The 17,192-nt window shown below is 33.4% G+C and overlaps 2 protein-coding genes across 8 annotated transcripts in view; one reads left to right on the top strand and one right to left on the bottom strand.

Annotated features, from left to right (window-relative positions):
* Window positions 1–7,595, bottom strand: part of LOC115455027 (protein vav-like) — a 32,634-nt gene extending 25,039 nt beyond the window's left edge. The window contains exons 1-2 of the mRNA XM_037444629.1: window positions 7,550–7,595; window positions 5,404–5,581 (exon numbers count right to left, since the gene is read on the bottom strand). Of these exons, the coding sequence (XP_037300526.1) occupies window positions 5,404–5,581; window positions 7,550–7,595 (224 nt within the window). The remainder of the gene's footprint in view (window positions 1–5,403; window positions 5,582–7,549) is intronic.
* Window positions 7,596–11,314: 3,719 nt separating this feature from the next.
* The window catches only part of LOC115449653 (spectrin alpha chain), a 39,765-nt gene continuing 33,887 nt past the window's right edge, over window positions 11,315–17,192 (top strand). For 3 of the 7 annotated variants that reach the window (XM_037444894.1, XM_037444893.1, XM_037444892.1), the window contains exon 1: window positions 11,316–11,474. The gene's annotated coding sequence lies outside the window, so the exon portion shown is untranslated. Of the gene's footprint in view, window positions 11,475–11,813; window positions 11,984–12,377; window positions 12,521–17,192 lie in introns of those variants that run through there. The other 4 variants (XM_037444888.1, XM_037444891.1, XM_037444890.1 and 1 more) reach the window with 4 other exon arrangements.

The raw sequence follows: 17,192 nt of genomic DNA, 5'->3' as shown, positions 1-17,192 counted from the left end.
GCTTATAACACATAGTACATAGCTTAGATCACATAATTTGCAATCTGTACACAAATACGGAAAGATATCGCAGTAATGCGAGCTAAAGTTAAATTATGTAGCTTAGATCTTCGTCTGCACTTGGGGGTCTATTTCGAAAAACGAACGTCGAAACATCGGTCTAAAACGAAAAAACGACGAACTTCGGATTTAACTCTACTACTAAATTACCTTAGTGGTAGGATCAATTCCCCGTATTTTTTTTTTTTGGAGAAAACAATCGAATTTTGTCCTCGCAGATAGTTTTAAAATGAGATGGCGGAACCCTATAATTTCTTACGAATTCCATGTCAGAAATATTTCGATGAACGGATCGGATCCGTTGTCGAATCCGTCATCGGGTCCGTAACACTTCATAATAACAAAACGTGCGATCCGTCATACGATACTACGGATTTCGTTTTTCAAAGTAGACCCTCTGCTTTCGGATTGTAAAGCATTTGAGAGTTGTGACAAAAAGATTTCGACTACACTTTGGGTTCAGGAAAAAAACATTTATTTTAATTAATGAATGTACGATAAAAGAGCTAATTGGGCAGACCGATATAACCGTGATACCATTGGTAGATACAGCGTCTCTTACTAACATCTCTTTTGTACGTGCTGCATTTAAAGCTATGTTTACACTAGCGAATTCACGGAGTAATGTATTGCGCAAGAAAGCTCAACGCGTTAACACTAGCGGCAATATTACAATAATAGGGGACCGGACAGGTATTACCAAAAAATCTGAAATTCAGTTTAAAGTAAAGTTTGTAATATTAAAAATATTATCTCATATTGGTTTTTGTAAAAGAGTTGTGATTTGTATTTTTAAATCAATAAATAAAATACAATAATTATAATATTTTTAGTCTATTCTTTACGGCAAATGAAACACCAATCACGTCGCATGACGTCATACGTGGGTAAAATGTAAACAAACAGACGTCATCTGGATGTCATACCGCGTTGTGTTATTTTAATGCTTTAAAGGTGTTTTTTGACACAGAACTGCTCTAATAATTAATACTAATTTATACGGGACGTTGTTACTATCTTCCAGCTTAACGTTTACAGATTGTTTAATCGTTAATCATAATGGACCGCAAAAAATATCGTTGGTGCGTCGTACCTGAATGTAATAATACTTCTATATCTTTACCAAACAAATTATTTATTGATGTACCACGAAAAGCAGATATACGAATAAAGTGGTTGCAGTTAGCAAGACGAATCTACGACGGAATGTCTGCAGACTCACCGATTTAGTTCTGTGAGGATCACTTTGATGTAAGTAAATAAAAAATAGTATTTCGGTTTAAAATAAATCGATGAATATTTCAATTAATTAAATCATTTGTACACCCAGGAGGTTATGGTTATGAGATGCATTTATTTATGTTTTAGCTGCCACATGATATGGAATAGAATATTTATTTATATAGAATTCTGGTTGTTACACAGTAACCTGAGATTAACACGGTCTATGCAGTGTTGCCAGATCATAATTTCTCTTTACCCCAGGATTATTTGGAATTTAAAATTTTACCCTTAAACCAATCATAAATAATTCGGTACTTTTTTTTTCTATATCCTTATCTATGCAGACGCCACTTCTTTCTTCACTTCCACTTCAATAATTATTAATTTAATTATCTCATTTTATTAGGAACAACTAGCTGTACACGAAAATTTTATTGAATAAAAAATTATAATTGTTTCATGGCCTACAATTTTTGTAGGAAACATCTTTCTCTAAGCTCAATATTTATTACAATACCGTGAAACAATAGCTTTAATACCTTAACTCGTAGAATTACCCCAAAAATTATCATAAAAAAATAACCCTAATCTGGCATTATTGAATCACTGTTCAAATGACAAGACTTGTCAAGTTGCTTTATCCACGTATGACGGCACACGAGACGAAATGACATAATGTAGCGTTTGCGCGGGAATTATAGCTATTTAACATTTAGGCATGGTTTTATGTACTTTTTAAGCTTTATTTGTGCAAGATACTATGTTTCTTGGCTATTTATATCCACAATGATCAATTTAAAACACCTTCTGAAAATTTGTCCGGTCCCCTATTGTATAGACAGGCGAGTGACCGCAAGTCCTACAAGCTTAAAAAATTGCAGAACAGCTTGGCGTGATTGCTCACACGATAAAAATCGTTTGCTTTAGTAAATTTTTGCAAGTTTCCTTTCTAATCTAAATCTGGTATAATATAAACCTGGAAGAATTGTACTAAATGTATGGCGAACCTAACGCTATCAAACAGCTATTCAGCATACAAAATAGCATGCAAGTCGCAAAATTTGACCCGATCCAAAAGTGGTGTGAGTTTATTTAATTATTCCCGCCGATGCCAGACGTGTCGCGCCGGAGGTCCAGTATTTTAAGCAAAGGTCACGTCCACTGTCCTAGATTAACTTATGAAGTGGGAAAACATATTTGACCTACTGCCCTGTTTCGCGACAGCCGCGGCGCTAGTTAATTTTACTAATGTTTCCTGTGGGCTTTGATATCCTTGTGTGAGAATTTTCTCTTTGGAATGTATTATGAGAAGTTTTTATCATGTTTACGAGGACCGCTATCCAGGGTATAAAGTATATTAACCAGTATAGCTCACTGGAACTATTACGGTAAAATGCGTAATTACGCAGAAGAGCAAGAAGAACTCCCAACAATTTTTAAATTTCACATGTATTTTTACAGCGAAAATAATAATTAATTTAATTAAACATTTCGCCGGTGAAAGTGGACCGTGGAGCGGCGCGCGCGCATCACACCATTTCTAATGCGCTCACTTTTTCGATTCCCCTGTTATTTTTTCAAGCACACGCCGCACACGAGTGCTTTATGTCTAGTCGACCGTGGTGCAATACTCATTAACTGCAACGACGTTAATTGAAATGACATACAAGGTTCTTCTATACAAGCGAAAATGCTTTTTTTTATAAGATAATAGTCATTGTTATCATTGTTATTTTTACCCCATAAGCAATTGAAAATCAACGTCCGACTGCAAACGCGCTATTTTTTATGTCTAAGCTAATATAAAATTTGCCATATAATATTTTAATTTATAAACCGTATGTAATTGATATGTCATAAGTTCATAATACGATGAATATACCAGGAAATAAAGTGTATTTATGATTTTGTCACCTAGGTAATCATAGGTTTATTAAATTTAATTTGCTCGGGAATTGAACGTAAAACATACCGATTTATATTACTGTCTCTATTACTGTCACTAAGTCTATGACGCGATAAGAAGGAAACACACTCACATAAAATCTACAAAGCAATCATATATCACTGTTTCTTAACTGCTAAAATCACCCTTACGTATTCTTGGACTAAATAAATAAATACAACATGTGTGAACTTCCCCTTATTCTTACGGATGCCGGCTTTAGCTGTTGAGGCGCGTAAAAATACTTTAACAGCAGCGCACAGATATGTTCATATTGATCACTTGTTAATGGCGATACCTATTATAAGAGTGCGAAAGGGGATAAATGGCTACAAAAATGTAAATAGGTATGTAAGTTATCGGCGATTTCAATATCACATTTTTGACCTATCGCGCTATTTTGACAATGGACCAATCTAAAATCATTTTTTTGATTGCCTTAATTGACAAGAGCTTGCCGTTCGCCTAAACATTAGAAACACCATAAACATTAGAAACACCATGATTACAAAGTATTGTTTGGTATTCCACTGCGCTCGCCATCCTACGACATGAGATGTTAAGTTTTATTATTTCCAATAGCTACACTGGCTACAATGTCCTTCGAACCGGAATACAACAGTGACTACACCCGGCTGCTTAGCGGCAGAAATAGACATTGCGGTGGTACCAACGCGGACTCTCACTTAGAATTACTCTTGAGAGACCTACCACCAGTAATAGTCATTTTGGACATGCTTACAAATCACTTACTTTTTATAGGTTTATTCTAGGAATCAGATCGAAGATTATGATTGGAGTTGTTTATTGAAATCTTTAGCGAACACATTCATACAAGATTCTTCCACATATCTTTATCATACTCAAATATTCGCCCACGTAGATTTTGGATTATGTTGTATTGAAAGAAAATAGCTTATATCCTTTCTACAAGTTAACTTCTTACCAAATTTAATCAAAATCGGTTCACTAGTTTAGTCACGAAAGCGTTACAAATGGGTTGGCGGAGTTTCTTTCGCGTTTGCAATATAAGTATGAATTGATCACGAGTACTTGGTGGTAGCCGGTAGGTCTTTCGTATGCGAGTCTGTTTGGGCAGGTACCATCACATTATATATTTATCATTTGTGCACTTTATAATATGTATATCGGCGGACTTAATGCCAAAAGCATCCTCTCCCAGTTAACCTAAAGGTACTGCAGAGATAAATAAGATAGGTTGGTACTAGATACATATATTTACACCAACAGCAGCATCGTGCACGTGTTCCGATTTGAAAGTCATTGCAGCCAGAATAATTACTGGGCATTATGACACTTAACACCTCATGTTTTAGGGTGAAAAGTACAACGCATTCATTCATACGAGACGAACCAGACTAAAATCGGTTGATAACGTAAACCATTATGTTGTATGCAAGTTGAACGAAATGTATGAAAACAAAAGCATCTGTTTCATATCATTTCGCAACAATTCGCAAACAAACAAACTATTATTACGAACTGAGCTATTCGGGGAATAGAAAACATCGGCAAATTGCTACATGTATCTTATTATAAATAGTCGATATCGTGATACCGCGTGGGTTCACCCGGTATTGATATCGTACCTTTCGCGCGTGGGTGGATCGGGGTACGTTTATGTGGAAAAACGTATGTGTGAAAGCGTACCTTCTGTATATTTATATAAAGGCTAGGTCATAAAGTATTATCCTGGAATCGATAATACACTTCGCAGCATAAATCATGATGAAATTTGATTCTTTTCGCAATTACCCAGAATACATACAAAACACAGGCCAATGCAATTCCGACAATCGACGAAGATCTCTCGCTACTTACCCTTTTATTAAAACTGGCTGTATTTCCAATCATTACTACGCACTTGTAAAGTAAAATAAAGATATAGCTGGTGTGTCGAATATATTTTGTGAACTTGGCGGACACAATACCACTTATAGATAGGCTTTTTATGACTAGCTTGTCTCTGGCATCCTATCCGACGTTATTTAGAAGACTTCAAGAATATAGACTATCATAAATTCCTGGAGACCATGACTCCACTAGAATGGAACTTTAGCGACCCTTTTACTCATCAGCCCTTCCATCTACTGCAGGTATCCACAGATTTGTATTAAAATTAATATGTATTGTATTGGGTACAGAATACTCACTTGATATTATTAGCGAAGTGCCTTTTGGACACTGGCTGAGCTTGGCGAGCGTGCACAGCACACGGTGGAAGTTGGACAGGTCGAACAGCATCGACGGGTCGAATAGATCCGTCTCGCGCAGCTCGAACACCTCGTGACACGTGCGCAGGAACACTTTGATGTTGCGCATGCACAGGAACTGCGGAGCAAAGGGACATGTTACTATATAATTAATGAATAGCTTGTTTAATAAGTTTCCTTACTTATTGTAAATTAGTATGATTTTCTTTTATTTATTTCATTAGTGTTTTAAAATATTGCCATTGGGAAATCGTGTTAGACAATTAGCTACTGTATCAATAAAAAAAAAGTTTGTATATTCATTACATGTAACGATAGTGCAATGAATCTGCATGATTTTGTTGTTACTTTTTACTGTAGAATAAAATGTGGTTTCGAACTTCATCAACGAACAGATTGACAATTATGGAGGTGTACATAAATATGTAATAGATAGTAAAATTTAAAATTATATGTGCAACAATATATATCTATAATGACATGGTTGAGGTGTTGAATATATTTTTGTCTAAGCAATAAACCAGTTATATATAGACTGAAAGTCTCCTCGCCCATGGATTTTTTTATATGGACATGGCAAATTTTCGATCTACAATAAAATTTTATAAATAACATATATCAATGTTATAAATTTATGTCGACATGTGGACATATGACGCCCACTAGCTGTGTTTACAATAATATTTGTTGACCTGTTCAAAATGCATGAATGTTTTATCATCATTACTAATAAAGAATGTGTGTAGTGTGTTTTTTATAGTTCGTTTTTAATATACATATTGTTTTATATTTGTTCAAATTTTGTTATTTTCCTTCTTTGAATACAGATTTAAAAATAATGCATATCACATGAACACATGAGTAAAACTAACATTTTCATTTGTTGGCCAAGTGCATTTATACTTACATACAATCATATTATTCATATCTATATTCCTTGAAGAAGCAATGTTATCATTTATGATGTTTTTTTATACATAAAAAAAATTAATGATAATAACTTCTTTCAAACATAAAATTTAATAAACAGAATATTATAATATATATCAAAATTTCAAGTAGGTGTGTTCATTTATTCCTACACAAACATATAGACAAACAATGCCTAAGCATTCTCTACTAGAAATAAAGAAAACTCATTTTAAGCACAGTAGAGATAATATTTCAATAAAATATCCTTTGCTATGCATACATGATATTTTCCAAAATTTTGTTTGTTAATTTCCTTACTATCATATCTACAGAGAAGTAATCAGAGAACTAAGTTATAACTTGCACACCCATATTTCTCTGAAGCTTATTCCCGGCACCAGCAGCTGATAGAGAATGGCACTACCCCCATTTTTGGTCCATCTTAATCTTCATCTTTCATATTAATTATTTATGATATCTCTCATAAATTAAGTTACATGAGTTGGGTATAGCTCACAGAAGCCTACAATTTAGAACCCCAGTAATATGCCACTACACAAATGGCACATTAATGCAGAAAATGTATGTGTAATAATATAGAGACTATTAATATAGTGTGTTTATCTGTGGTTTCATAGATGATGTAAGGTTTTACCTCGTAATAACATACAGATATGAATTCCCAGACGCAGTGACACAAACAACCCATCAAATTGATTGTAATAACTGTGAATTGATCGCAATTCATGGCAACATGAATGTATGTATGAACAGTGTCGCAGGGTGTTCATTCATGCACAGTTTACGATGCAGATAACGCCGGAACACATACGCGGCGGCCAGCGCGCGCACATATCAATGGCCTTATGCCATTCAACACTGCATGCATAATTAAAATGTCACATTAATAACTGTACAGTGAACAAACATCCTATACATTCAAATAACAATCTATTATGCGACTGCTGCAAAAAATCACGCTACACGTCGTTTCAATATTTTTCAATGAAAATTCACCTGACGTACAATTTGAATGATACACCTCTGTAAATCGGACACAATGAACCGAAATGCCACTGAAATTAATCTCACATAACGCGCCCAGCACTATTAGGTGCAAAAATTAATGGTGCGGTTGTAATTATATTGAAGGTCGCCGCCGATGCCCGCTTACCTGCGCCATCTGAGGCCTCTGGTTCACATCCTTCAAGTCGATGCATCCCGGGTGCAGCACGTTCAGCAGGTTGCATAGAAGCACGCCATCGCGCAGGGTGTATGCCAAATCGTGAATCGTACTCGTCTCCCAATTCGCCCTATGATCGGGACGCAGCAATCCACATCTCGTCAACCAAGCCGCACACTCGCGCCACAGTTCTTCACCGCCAGCAGCCATATTTTACATTCACTTGGTATCACACATCGATAGTGTCAGCACGCAGCACTGCTTTTTAATAATCAACAGGCCATTACTAGACGAGGGTTAATTGATAATTGACATACAAATTGATACAACAAACATACAGCGAACCAAGCGGACAAGGTTTTTTTGACAACTAATCTAAATGTTACCACTTGCAAAGGTTGGACATATATGTTGCCAGTACTTTAAATTCAATAAAGATAATAAATACCGAAATATGACTTCACATATCTGAGTCACATATACAGTGATCATATATTTTTTATATGGATTACCAAATATTCAAAAACCCACAATCTAACCGAAATTATAAATGTAAATGTTTTTGAAAATGTTTGGAAACAACAGGAAATCGCTATTATTATACGGACAGACAATATTACTACATAGATTTTTTTCTTAGCGGAACGATTTTTCATTAACGATCATGAGGGGCATGATCATGAGGGCTGCAAAGTCTTAAAAATGTTGAAAACGATTAAATTGTAATATAAAAAACTGCAAATAAAATCTGAAAAATTGTTTTAATTGTCTAATTGTCGAACAAAATAATCAAATAGGTATCGACTTAAAACTTCAAAATACTACTGGGGCATGATTCCCTACGACAATGCCAAACTCGTAACACGGCGTGTTTTGTTAACTTCGTGTTATGAGTGTGTAAGGGTATTTTGTATGCCAATTTGACATTTCATGAACACGATGAGGTGTGACACATCCGCCTTACGGGCATGTTACGAATTGTCAAAATAACGTGCGGCAATCCAGCGCGTCTATGCGCGTTTAGACAAATTAATTATTTAGATACAACGACTGTATAATTTCTATTGACGATAGTATCCTCTTTACATCGTGAAAACTCAAATATAATATTCTACCCTTATCAGAAACAAAACAAACATAAATCCTAAATGATCGAATTAATATTCAAACCTATGTTTTTGTATCTTGATAGTCAAATTTGTGTTATGGGCTCAGCGGTGAAAAATAAGCTACTTTACTACTGGCAACCCGACTTTTGACAACAATTGAGGTCAATCAAGTTTATTTTTATTACTTCGATGTAATATTTCTATTAGTAAATAGATAGGCCAAACAAATATAAAACACTAATGAAGGTATCTTTTTAAACAATGTTTTCTTAATTATGTACATTACAATTAATACTATGTAGTTTCTTTGTGGTGAAAGTTTTGTACCTATAAAGTTTGATAACAATAAAGATTATTGAAGAAATTTTTACTTGTTATACATTATTGTTGTTATAAGTAATTGGTAGAGGTCTTAATCAAGGGCTTAGCCAGCTTTCAATTAAATATCAAAATCTTCTAAATGTGAATATCGATCCAGGGAAACAAAGCAAAAATTTCATGTAGGTAATCCCAATAATTTTACACAATTACAAACAAAAGTATGTAATCATGTTAAACCTAAAATTGTTTGTACAAACACTTCCTTTTTTATTTTAGGAGACCAAAGGCATCTTACATTGAATACTAATGTTAACAAAACTGATAATATCAAATGTAATAATAAAAATAATTTCTTTTACAGGATAGTGAATGTAATGCAAGATATTCCAAATAAATAATAGTAAAATATACTCAGTTTTAACAACACATTATTTTTGTTTTATTTTTTATTTGTTGTTCAGTCTTAGATAACATAATAAACTTAAGTAAAATTTCTATACATGAGTTTGAATGTTTGTTAATTAATCAGTTTCACCTTAATAACTAAATGAATTTTTAGGAAATATGGTACTCAGTGAGCTGTGGATTGAATAAAGTACTTTTTATTCCAAAAAGATTAATGCCGGTTGAGCGGCAAATAGAAGTTACTAGGTAATAGAGCTATAATTTTTTAAAAATAACGTTTAATAGGCAATATACACTTATTTTAATTATTGTTGGTAAGTCTGTTATATGTGAGTGTCTGTCTTAATAGTTATAAGGTGTCTACGGCAATGTCTATTTCTATAGCCAAGTTAAACTGTGTCCATGCACTGATGTGTACCAGTTTAGAGGAAATTGTAACTAGCGTAATTACTTTATAAGACCTAAAATCTTTGTCTCATTCTGAAAACCTACTGTGGAACGTCACATAGTGCTTTACAATTCAAAGTTCCGGATGGCATTGTAACTGTTTATGGGCGGTCGTATCGCTTATCATCAGGTAAACGGCATCCTCGTCACATTATTTAACCAAATAAAAAAAAAAAAGAATTTGAGTTAATGCCTTGTCGATTTTGCAACAAATTTTATAATGGAAGGTCCGTAGAATTCTATTAATATACGTTGTTAGCGCTAATTTAACATAAACTGCATAAGCACAACAGCATTTACTATTATTCATATAACAGCATTCGTGTAAAATCTTCAGTAGCATTCAATATATCAATTCAATTCAATTTTTTAAAATGTGGCTTTAGTAAACAAATCAAGTAAATAAGTCTATGACATTGACATTTAACAATCATTTTGAAGTAATATTTTTCGTTTGAAAACAATCACAGTCTACAGAAATTTCTTTAAATTATTTTTATATTCCTTTCATGTTTCTTACATTTAAGTATATACAAAAATGGGATTAAATAAAGTTTGGCAGTGATTTATTCGAGTTATATCATTTAATATCACGAATACAAACAAAAAAAAGGCTTTTCAAAAAAACCGATACTTGCCGATTCGAGGAGATGAAAGATTTCTGAACGCATTAACACATCGTAATATAAAAAATATTAAGCATAGACAACCTATCGTACGGCATACACAATACCTATTTTTCAATTACACATCGTGGCGCGTGTATGAAACGCGTTTGTGTTTAGAGCTTGTTTTGATAACACGCGTTTACGGTGTGTTTTCGCGAGTAGCATAGGGAATCAACCTACTGATCATTCCAGGTTTATACCACAAACATAGAATAGAAAGTAAGTACTCTTTACAAGTCTTTGATTTATACAACAATTTCAGTAAATTTACAAAAAAAATACATTTCTACTTTTTATTATTACATTCTAGTATATCGCATTTTAGCTAAAAAAATATACGGAATGACACATCCATTTGATATTTTATGTTTTATTAGCACCTTGATTAGATAATATAGGCGTATTCGCTATTCAATTCAATTCAATTTTTAAATTGTGGCTCCATCGTTGGCAGACGATGATTTTGCCAATGTCAAAGTTGAAAGTAGGAAAAGTTACGGTAAATTTTTATGGGTCTAATATTATCTATGACTGTTGAGCGGTAAATAAAGCAATGGCAATACAAAATAATCAAAAAACACATTATACGTAAATTCAGAATAAGAATATTATGAATGTATAAAAATATTGAATTCGAAATATAAGAAAATACATACAGTACAAAACAGAGATAAAGAAATAAATTAAGGAGAATATAAAAACAAGTATCAAAAATCATAATCGGATATTATTAATTTTTAAAAATTATTCGTATTCGCTATGATTTACCAATTTTAATTACAAAGTTGTCAATGTCACTGAGATCGCAGGCAACATAAAATACCGTAAATAGTTTTATTTTTCAGTGTAGCAACATTGCAGTACATGGAGTGACGCGACTGCATGTCGAACGAACGAATTTTCATGATAAAATAGTAAAAGGAGTTATTGAAAACTTGGAAATTGTGTACATTAGTTTCGCTACAGGTAAGTGTTTCATATAACAATATAGTATGGTAGTTAAACTTATAGTAAATGCAGAATGTGGCCAACTTTATTTATGACACACCCATGTATTGACGGATGCCGATCCAAACGTCCAACTTTCTTAAAATAATTAGAATGGTGAGTGAGCGGAATTCAAATGGTGTGTACCATTTCTTCACGGCATAACATTAAACATCCTGCGGAAGTCTAAAATTGGATAGGGCCGTTATCCTTATTTGGTTTATTTTGGTGCATTACGTCATTAGGCGTAAGAGGGAACTCGGTCGATATAGGTGGAGGCAGGCCGGCGGGGTCGGTGTGCGGACTGCGGTAAGTAGAGCGCCGCCGCTCGCCGCCACTCCTCAGCACGTATCGCGACCTGCTCACTACAGATTATCTACTTTCCTGCGATAATAATTGTGTTGAAAAGTATTGATTATCTATTTCGACCGGCACTGTGTCCCTGAACTGAGCGATATAAAGAAAATTCGATCAGCTGATAAACGTAGGTATACAAAATTATTATAATATTTTAATGTACTTTTTCCGGAAACATTATTTGGTGTAAACACCAGTATCAGTTTCTTTATGCAAATATTTTAATGATTCTATTACAAAAAAACTTAACAGAATAGATAAGAGATAGCAAGAGATAAGATTTGTCAAGTATTTTTAATTATAGCTAAGTGAACATTATTTCTGCACTAGATTTTTTATTTAAAGACAGCCCAAACATTATTTTAATTCCCATTTGAAATCAAAACAATTAAATGAAACCTACTATTTTACTAAGTGTAACATTACACTCAACATAAGTACATGAGATAAAGCAAGGTAACAGTTGCCCTGAGCCCCACCCATGCATGACACACATACAGACATTTTACATGTGTGCACAGATTATGTCTCAGTAACCTGACACGGGCAGTATTGATTTACTGCAGTGATCTTTGCTCACTGCCTGAACTCAACTGTGACATGTTAAGTGGGTCAGTGCAGTTAACATTTCATTACTGTGGGTTGTGCATTCACTGTGGAGCTCTCTGGTAATTATCAAATAGTTTTGTTTTAATCATTAGTATTTTATAACTGGCCAGTTTTGTTATGATTCATTGTTTTTCTAATGATAAAGGTATTTTAATGCACCCCATTTGGATTTTTGTGGGTAAATTTGTTTGTGCAGAAATGGACCTTATAAAAATACCAATAATAATGTGATTGAATTGATCATTTTATAATAAAATTCAGAACAAGTTCTAAAATTAGTTAATTATTTATCCAGTACAGACATAATATTAATAATGTTGTTTTAATTGTATTAAATTTATTGTTGTCTGCATTATCTACCAAATATGTTTGGGTCAGTAACCTTAGATTGAATTCCTTTAGTCACTCTTATTTATGCTCACAGATGTCATATGAAATATAAAGTTAAAAAAACTTAATAAAAAAGAATTTTATTATTGTTTTATAACACTATGTACAGCAAGATTTACTTTGTAATTCTTTATGTATTTTTTTATATTCAATGTTTAATTACAAGTATTATACAATCAATGGTTTCTTAATAACAATTTAAGACGGAAAGAAGCAAGCCGATAGAATGTTTATGTATCAGTACAGAAGCCCATGTTTTCACATAATATTGTGTGATAAAGCCTTCTTTATGATGTAACATTTTCTACAAACATTTTTATCAAGTATGAATTTTTGCATCTTACATCTTTAAAAAAAAATCTGTTAATGTCACCTGCACTACCTATCAAACGACGAATCGCTAAAAATAAAGATTATCGTCATCTCTACTTAAATATTGAACTTTATTACAAAATAATGTCTTCATTCTTTAAATGGCATTCAATTATGAACTTTATCGTAGTATATTAGAGTTCCTATTGCAGTAAACTGATATTATAATGAAAATTAACAATGTCTCTAAAAGGTCGATGTAAAAACAGGCTCATTATCAGCATCAATGCAGATTACACAGTGGGTGAGTCACAAGGCCGCGTGACGTAACCGCCGGCGCCCGTGATGGCAGACTAACGAACTATGCCCCCTGTATATTAACTTAATGTGGTTCGTGGGGAAATTTGACACACCCTGTATACGGTTAGAGGAAGTCGGGTATATAGTGAAACTAGCTTTTGCTCGCGACATCGCCCGCGTGAAGGAGTTTTTCGGGATACATTTTTTTTACCGACTTACTTGATATGTATTGTTATATGCTCACCAAATTTCACAAAATCATTATAAATTGTAGCCTATTTGTTATTCTGATGTATATCCAATATTACTGTAAACTTTCATCTAAATCCGTTCAGTAGTTGTTTCGTGAAAGAGGAACAAACATACATACATACATCCTCACAAACTTTCGCATTTATAATATTAGTAGGATTAAAGGTCGTAATATGACGTCATCATTTACCATTAGGGGAGGGACTTGTTCGTCTCGACGTTTAATTGTATAATCTACAGTGGGTTTTCAGTCCCTCAACATCCACATCCGTTGCAAATATTTGCGATTCTACAAACATTTGTCTCTTTATTGCGGGCTCCGAACTACAGGAACTAAATAAATGAAACTTCGAATATGATGTCGCACTTCTAATGAATACGTCCCTAATTTTCTATCATTTAAATTAATTAAAACTCCGACGTCGAGTGTACAGACTAAAGAGAGATAGGACACTAATAACCTGAGAACATAAAGATTGGGGCCAGCGTTACTAGGGTTTCAATCTATTCACTTAGTAACGAGCTTGTAAGTCTCGACACGGGAATGTTATAAAGATCAATAAAGCTAGACCGCGCTCGACAACGTAACAGAGAAGACAGCGGGTACGACATATGGGTGCGCCATGTTTTTTTACTATTTCTAATTATTCGGCGCATGATGTGTAGACTTTTCGTTATAGCTAATACATTTTCTTAATCTCTAAATATTTGTTGTTGCTCTTACCTCAAAACCGCGATATTAATTTTAATTACTACTAATTTACAGCCGCTTTCAATAAACGATACCAATATCTATCTTCAGTCCGATTCCAGAATGGACCAATCAAAATAATTCACTTGTAAGCATGACAATAAATCTTCGTTCTTATTGGTCCGTTTTTGATAGATTGAAAAAAACGATTGGAATCGTTTATAGAAAATGGCGGTAAGAAAAAAATACAAAACTATTTATTTCGTTGACAAGTGTGGGTTTAATTTCACTTAAAGGTATGAAGTCTCCTTTTAAGCAAAATATTATTACTTGTATTAGGAAATATCATTATGCGGTTAGTCATCAATTTTAAATCAGCACTTAAATATTTTAACAAAAGTAAGGTCACGGTACAATAGAGTATGGTATGAGTTAATTGGACGCCGCGAAACTGGAATTTAGTACGGGAATGTTACCGCCCACGAGTCTATTACCGTATGAAACATGCGCGTTTTAGGAATTCTGTTAACGTCTATGTTCTGGAAAATTCCATAACAGAAGTTAATTTTACTGGGAGACATTTGTCCTCTTTCGTAAACCTAAGTTTCCTTTTGTCAAGTCGGGTACGTAGTAATGATTCCTGTAGTATTGTGTTCATGGACGTAGGTCAGCATTTATAATCAAACTTCACTTGCTTATTTAGCTGTAGAACCCTTTATCCTTACTATACTAAGAACCGAATTTATTAAATAACCTAATAATCATTTCGCACTCTTAATAAAATAATGACCTATTTCAAAATTGTTAATTTGTGGCAGTCGTCGGAAAACTAATTTTTGTTTGCTACCTTTTTTTTGAAGTTGTTATAAAATTGAGTTTATTAGAGATAGGTAATAAATGAAACCTATAGCATGAAAAAAAATTGGAAAAAAAAATATAAGTCGCAAACTGAAATTGGTTGTTTGACGATACCCTCAAATTGGCAATTTTTGAATGGGTCATTATTTTATTAAGAGTGCGATTTATTGTGATTTTTAAAGGTGAATACATTGAATTTATGTATTTATTGACTACATATATTATAAGTAGTTACACTGTAGTTTATACCAATACGCAGGGAACATCGCATGATAGAGCGGGCCGCTCCGACATAGCAACGGAAAAATAGGCCGTCGATAGCACCACCCGGCGGCCTATATTGAAGGGTTGTACTGCCATAAGGCTGATAAACGATCAGTCGCGTTTAGCTATCTATGAGATTATACCTGATTCATAAGGTTCAAATTCATTTTATTTGGCAGTTATTGCATTAAACAGCTAATGTCGATAGTACATATTTTATTACCATTTAATGGGGAGCATAGTTAAGAGCGTTTACGTGCCGCGCGTGAAGTCAACTATAGGTAATTCTTCGCAAAATTCACTCACACAGAGCCGTTGCGTAGCTGTGTGCGTAGAGTTAGCGCGTCGGCTATCTTTATAGTCAGACCAACCAATTTTGATCTTTTCGCTTTAATTATCTAATTGGAATGTAACTTATGATTTATGAATTTATGATAAATGATGAATTCTATTATTAAATATATAAGAATTCATCATGAAATAGTTTATATGTATCATTTTGTAATTATAAAAAAATAAACATTTTTAACAAATTTTAACGGCAATTTTACAAATTGTTATTTTCACTTTTTTTTTAAATGCAAATGCTTAAAAAATTTAAGCATTTGCATTTAGAAAGTACCCTTTAGTAAAGTGGAGCTCGTCATGAAGCCGAAAGATAGGCACCAGAACTCCGTAATCAGACAGTAAATCAGGAAAATTACTGTGCTACGATGTTTATAATGGACCACATAATTACTCCATAGATCTGCAGTTTTTAATATTTAACGTATTGAAAGTTTAAATTAAGTCATTAGAAATTACATATTGGAATTTATATTTTGAGTCAGAAGGTGTATGTAATGAGATGTCATTTTTAGGTGTATAACTAAAAAGTGAGAAATGAAAGACTTCTTTTTTCGGAAGTTGGTTATATTTTTTTGGATAGTTTTTTTTTTAATAGGTAAGTATTGCTTCTCAGTGACATCGATCATCAATCGATCGATTGTACATCCATGTATATCAATTTACCAGTTTTGTATCCATAGTTTTGAATAATATTTGCGACACACGACGAAGCTAAATAGTTGGTTCTGTACTTTTTTTTTACTAACAGCAGTCAGCTATGACTGTAAGTATTGGAATACCGTCTTTTACATCGCCACAGGCAACATCTTTATCAGTTTCTTCCCTAGCGGCCTCTTGCATCCTGTCCTCTGCAGCTAATTTCAATCATTTAGCTAACTCGTCGTAACATTTCATGTAAACATTTTGCGTTAATATTGGTAAATCTATGGAAGCTAACTGTTCGTTTAAATTTGATCTACCAACTCCAGTCATCATAGCTCCATTCACAGTTCCACGATATACGTCCATACTATCAGTATATCTCTTAGCGCTTAAATAGCTTAAATTCAATATTGCACATATTACACTTCATTAAAAATGTTGACTGCAAGCAAACATTATTCTCTTTCAATAGTTGTAAATGTTCGATACTACAACCTGTTGCTCTGTTGTGGTTATTGAGTGTTTTAATTTGATTCAAAAAATATTGAAAATCTATAATTTTGCGGCTTTTAATAACCTTATTTATTTTGAGTGTAATATCAGGCTCGATTACCTAAAAATAAAAAAAAATATATAGAATATACTATTATTGTTATCGAAGTTTACGCAAACAC

This window comes from Manduca sexta, chromosome 28, assembly GCF_014839805.1.
Source record: "Manduca sexta isolate Smith_Timp_Sample1 chromosome 28, JHU_Msex_v1.0, whole genome shotgun sequence".
Lineage (NCBI taxonomy): Eukaryota > Metazoa > Arthropoda > Insecta > Lepidoptera > Sphingidae > Manduca > Manduca sexta.
This window is presented reverse-complemented; position numbering and strand designations above follow the sequence as displayed.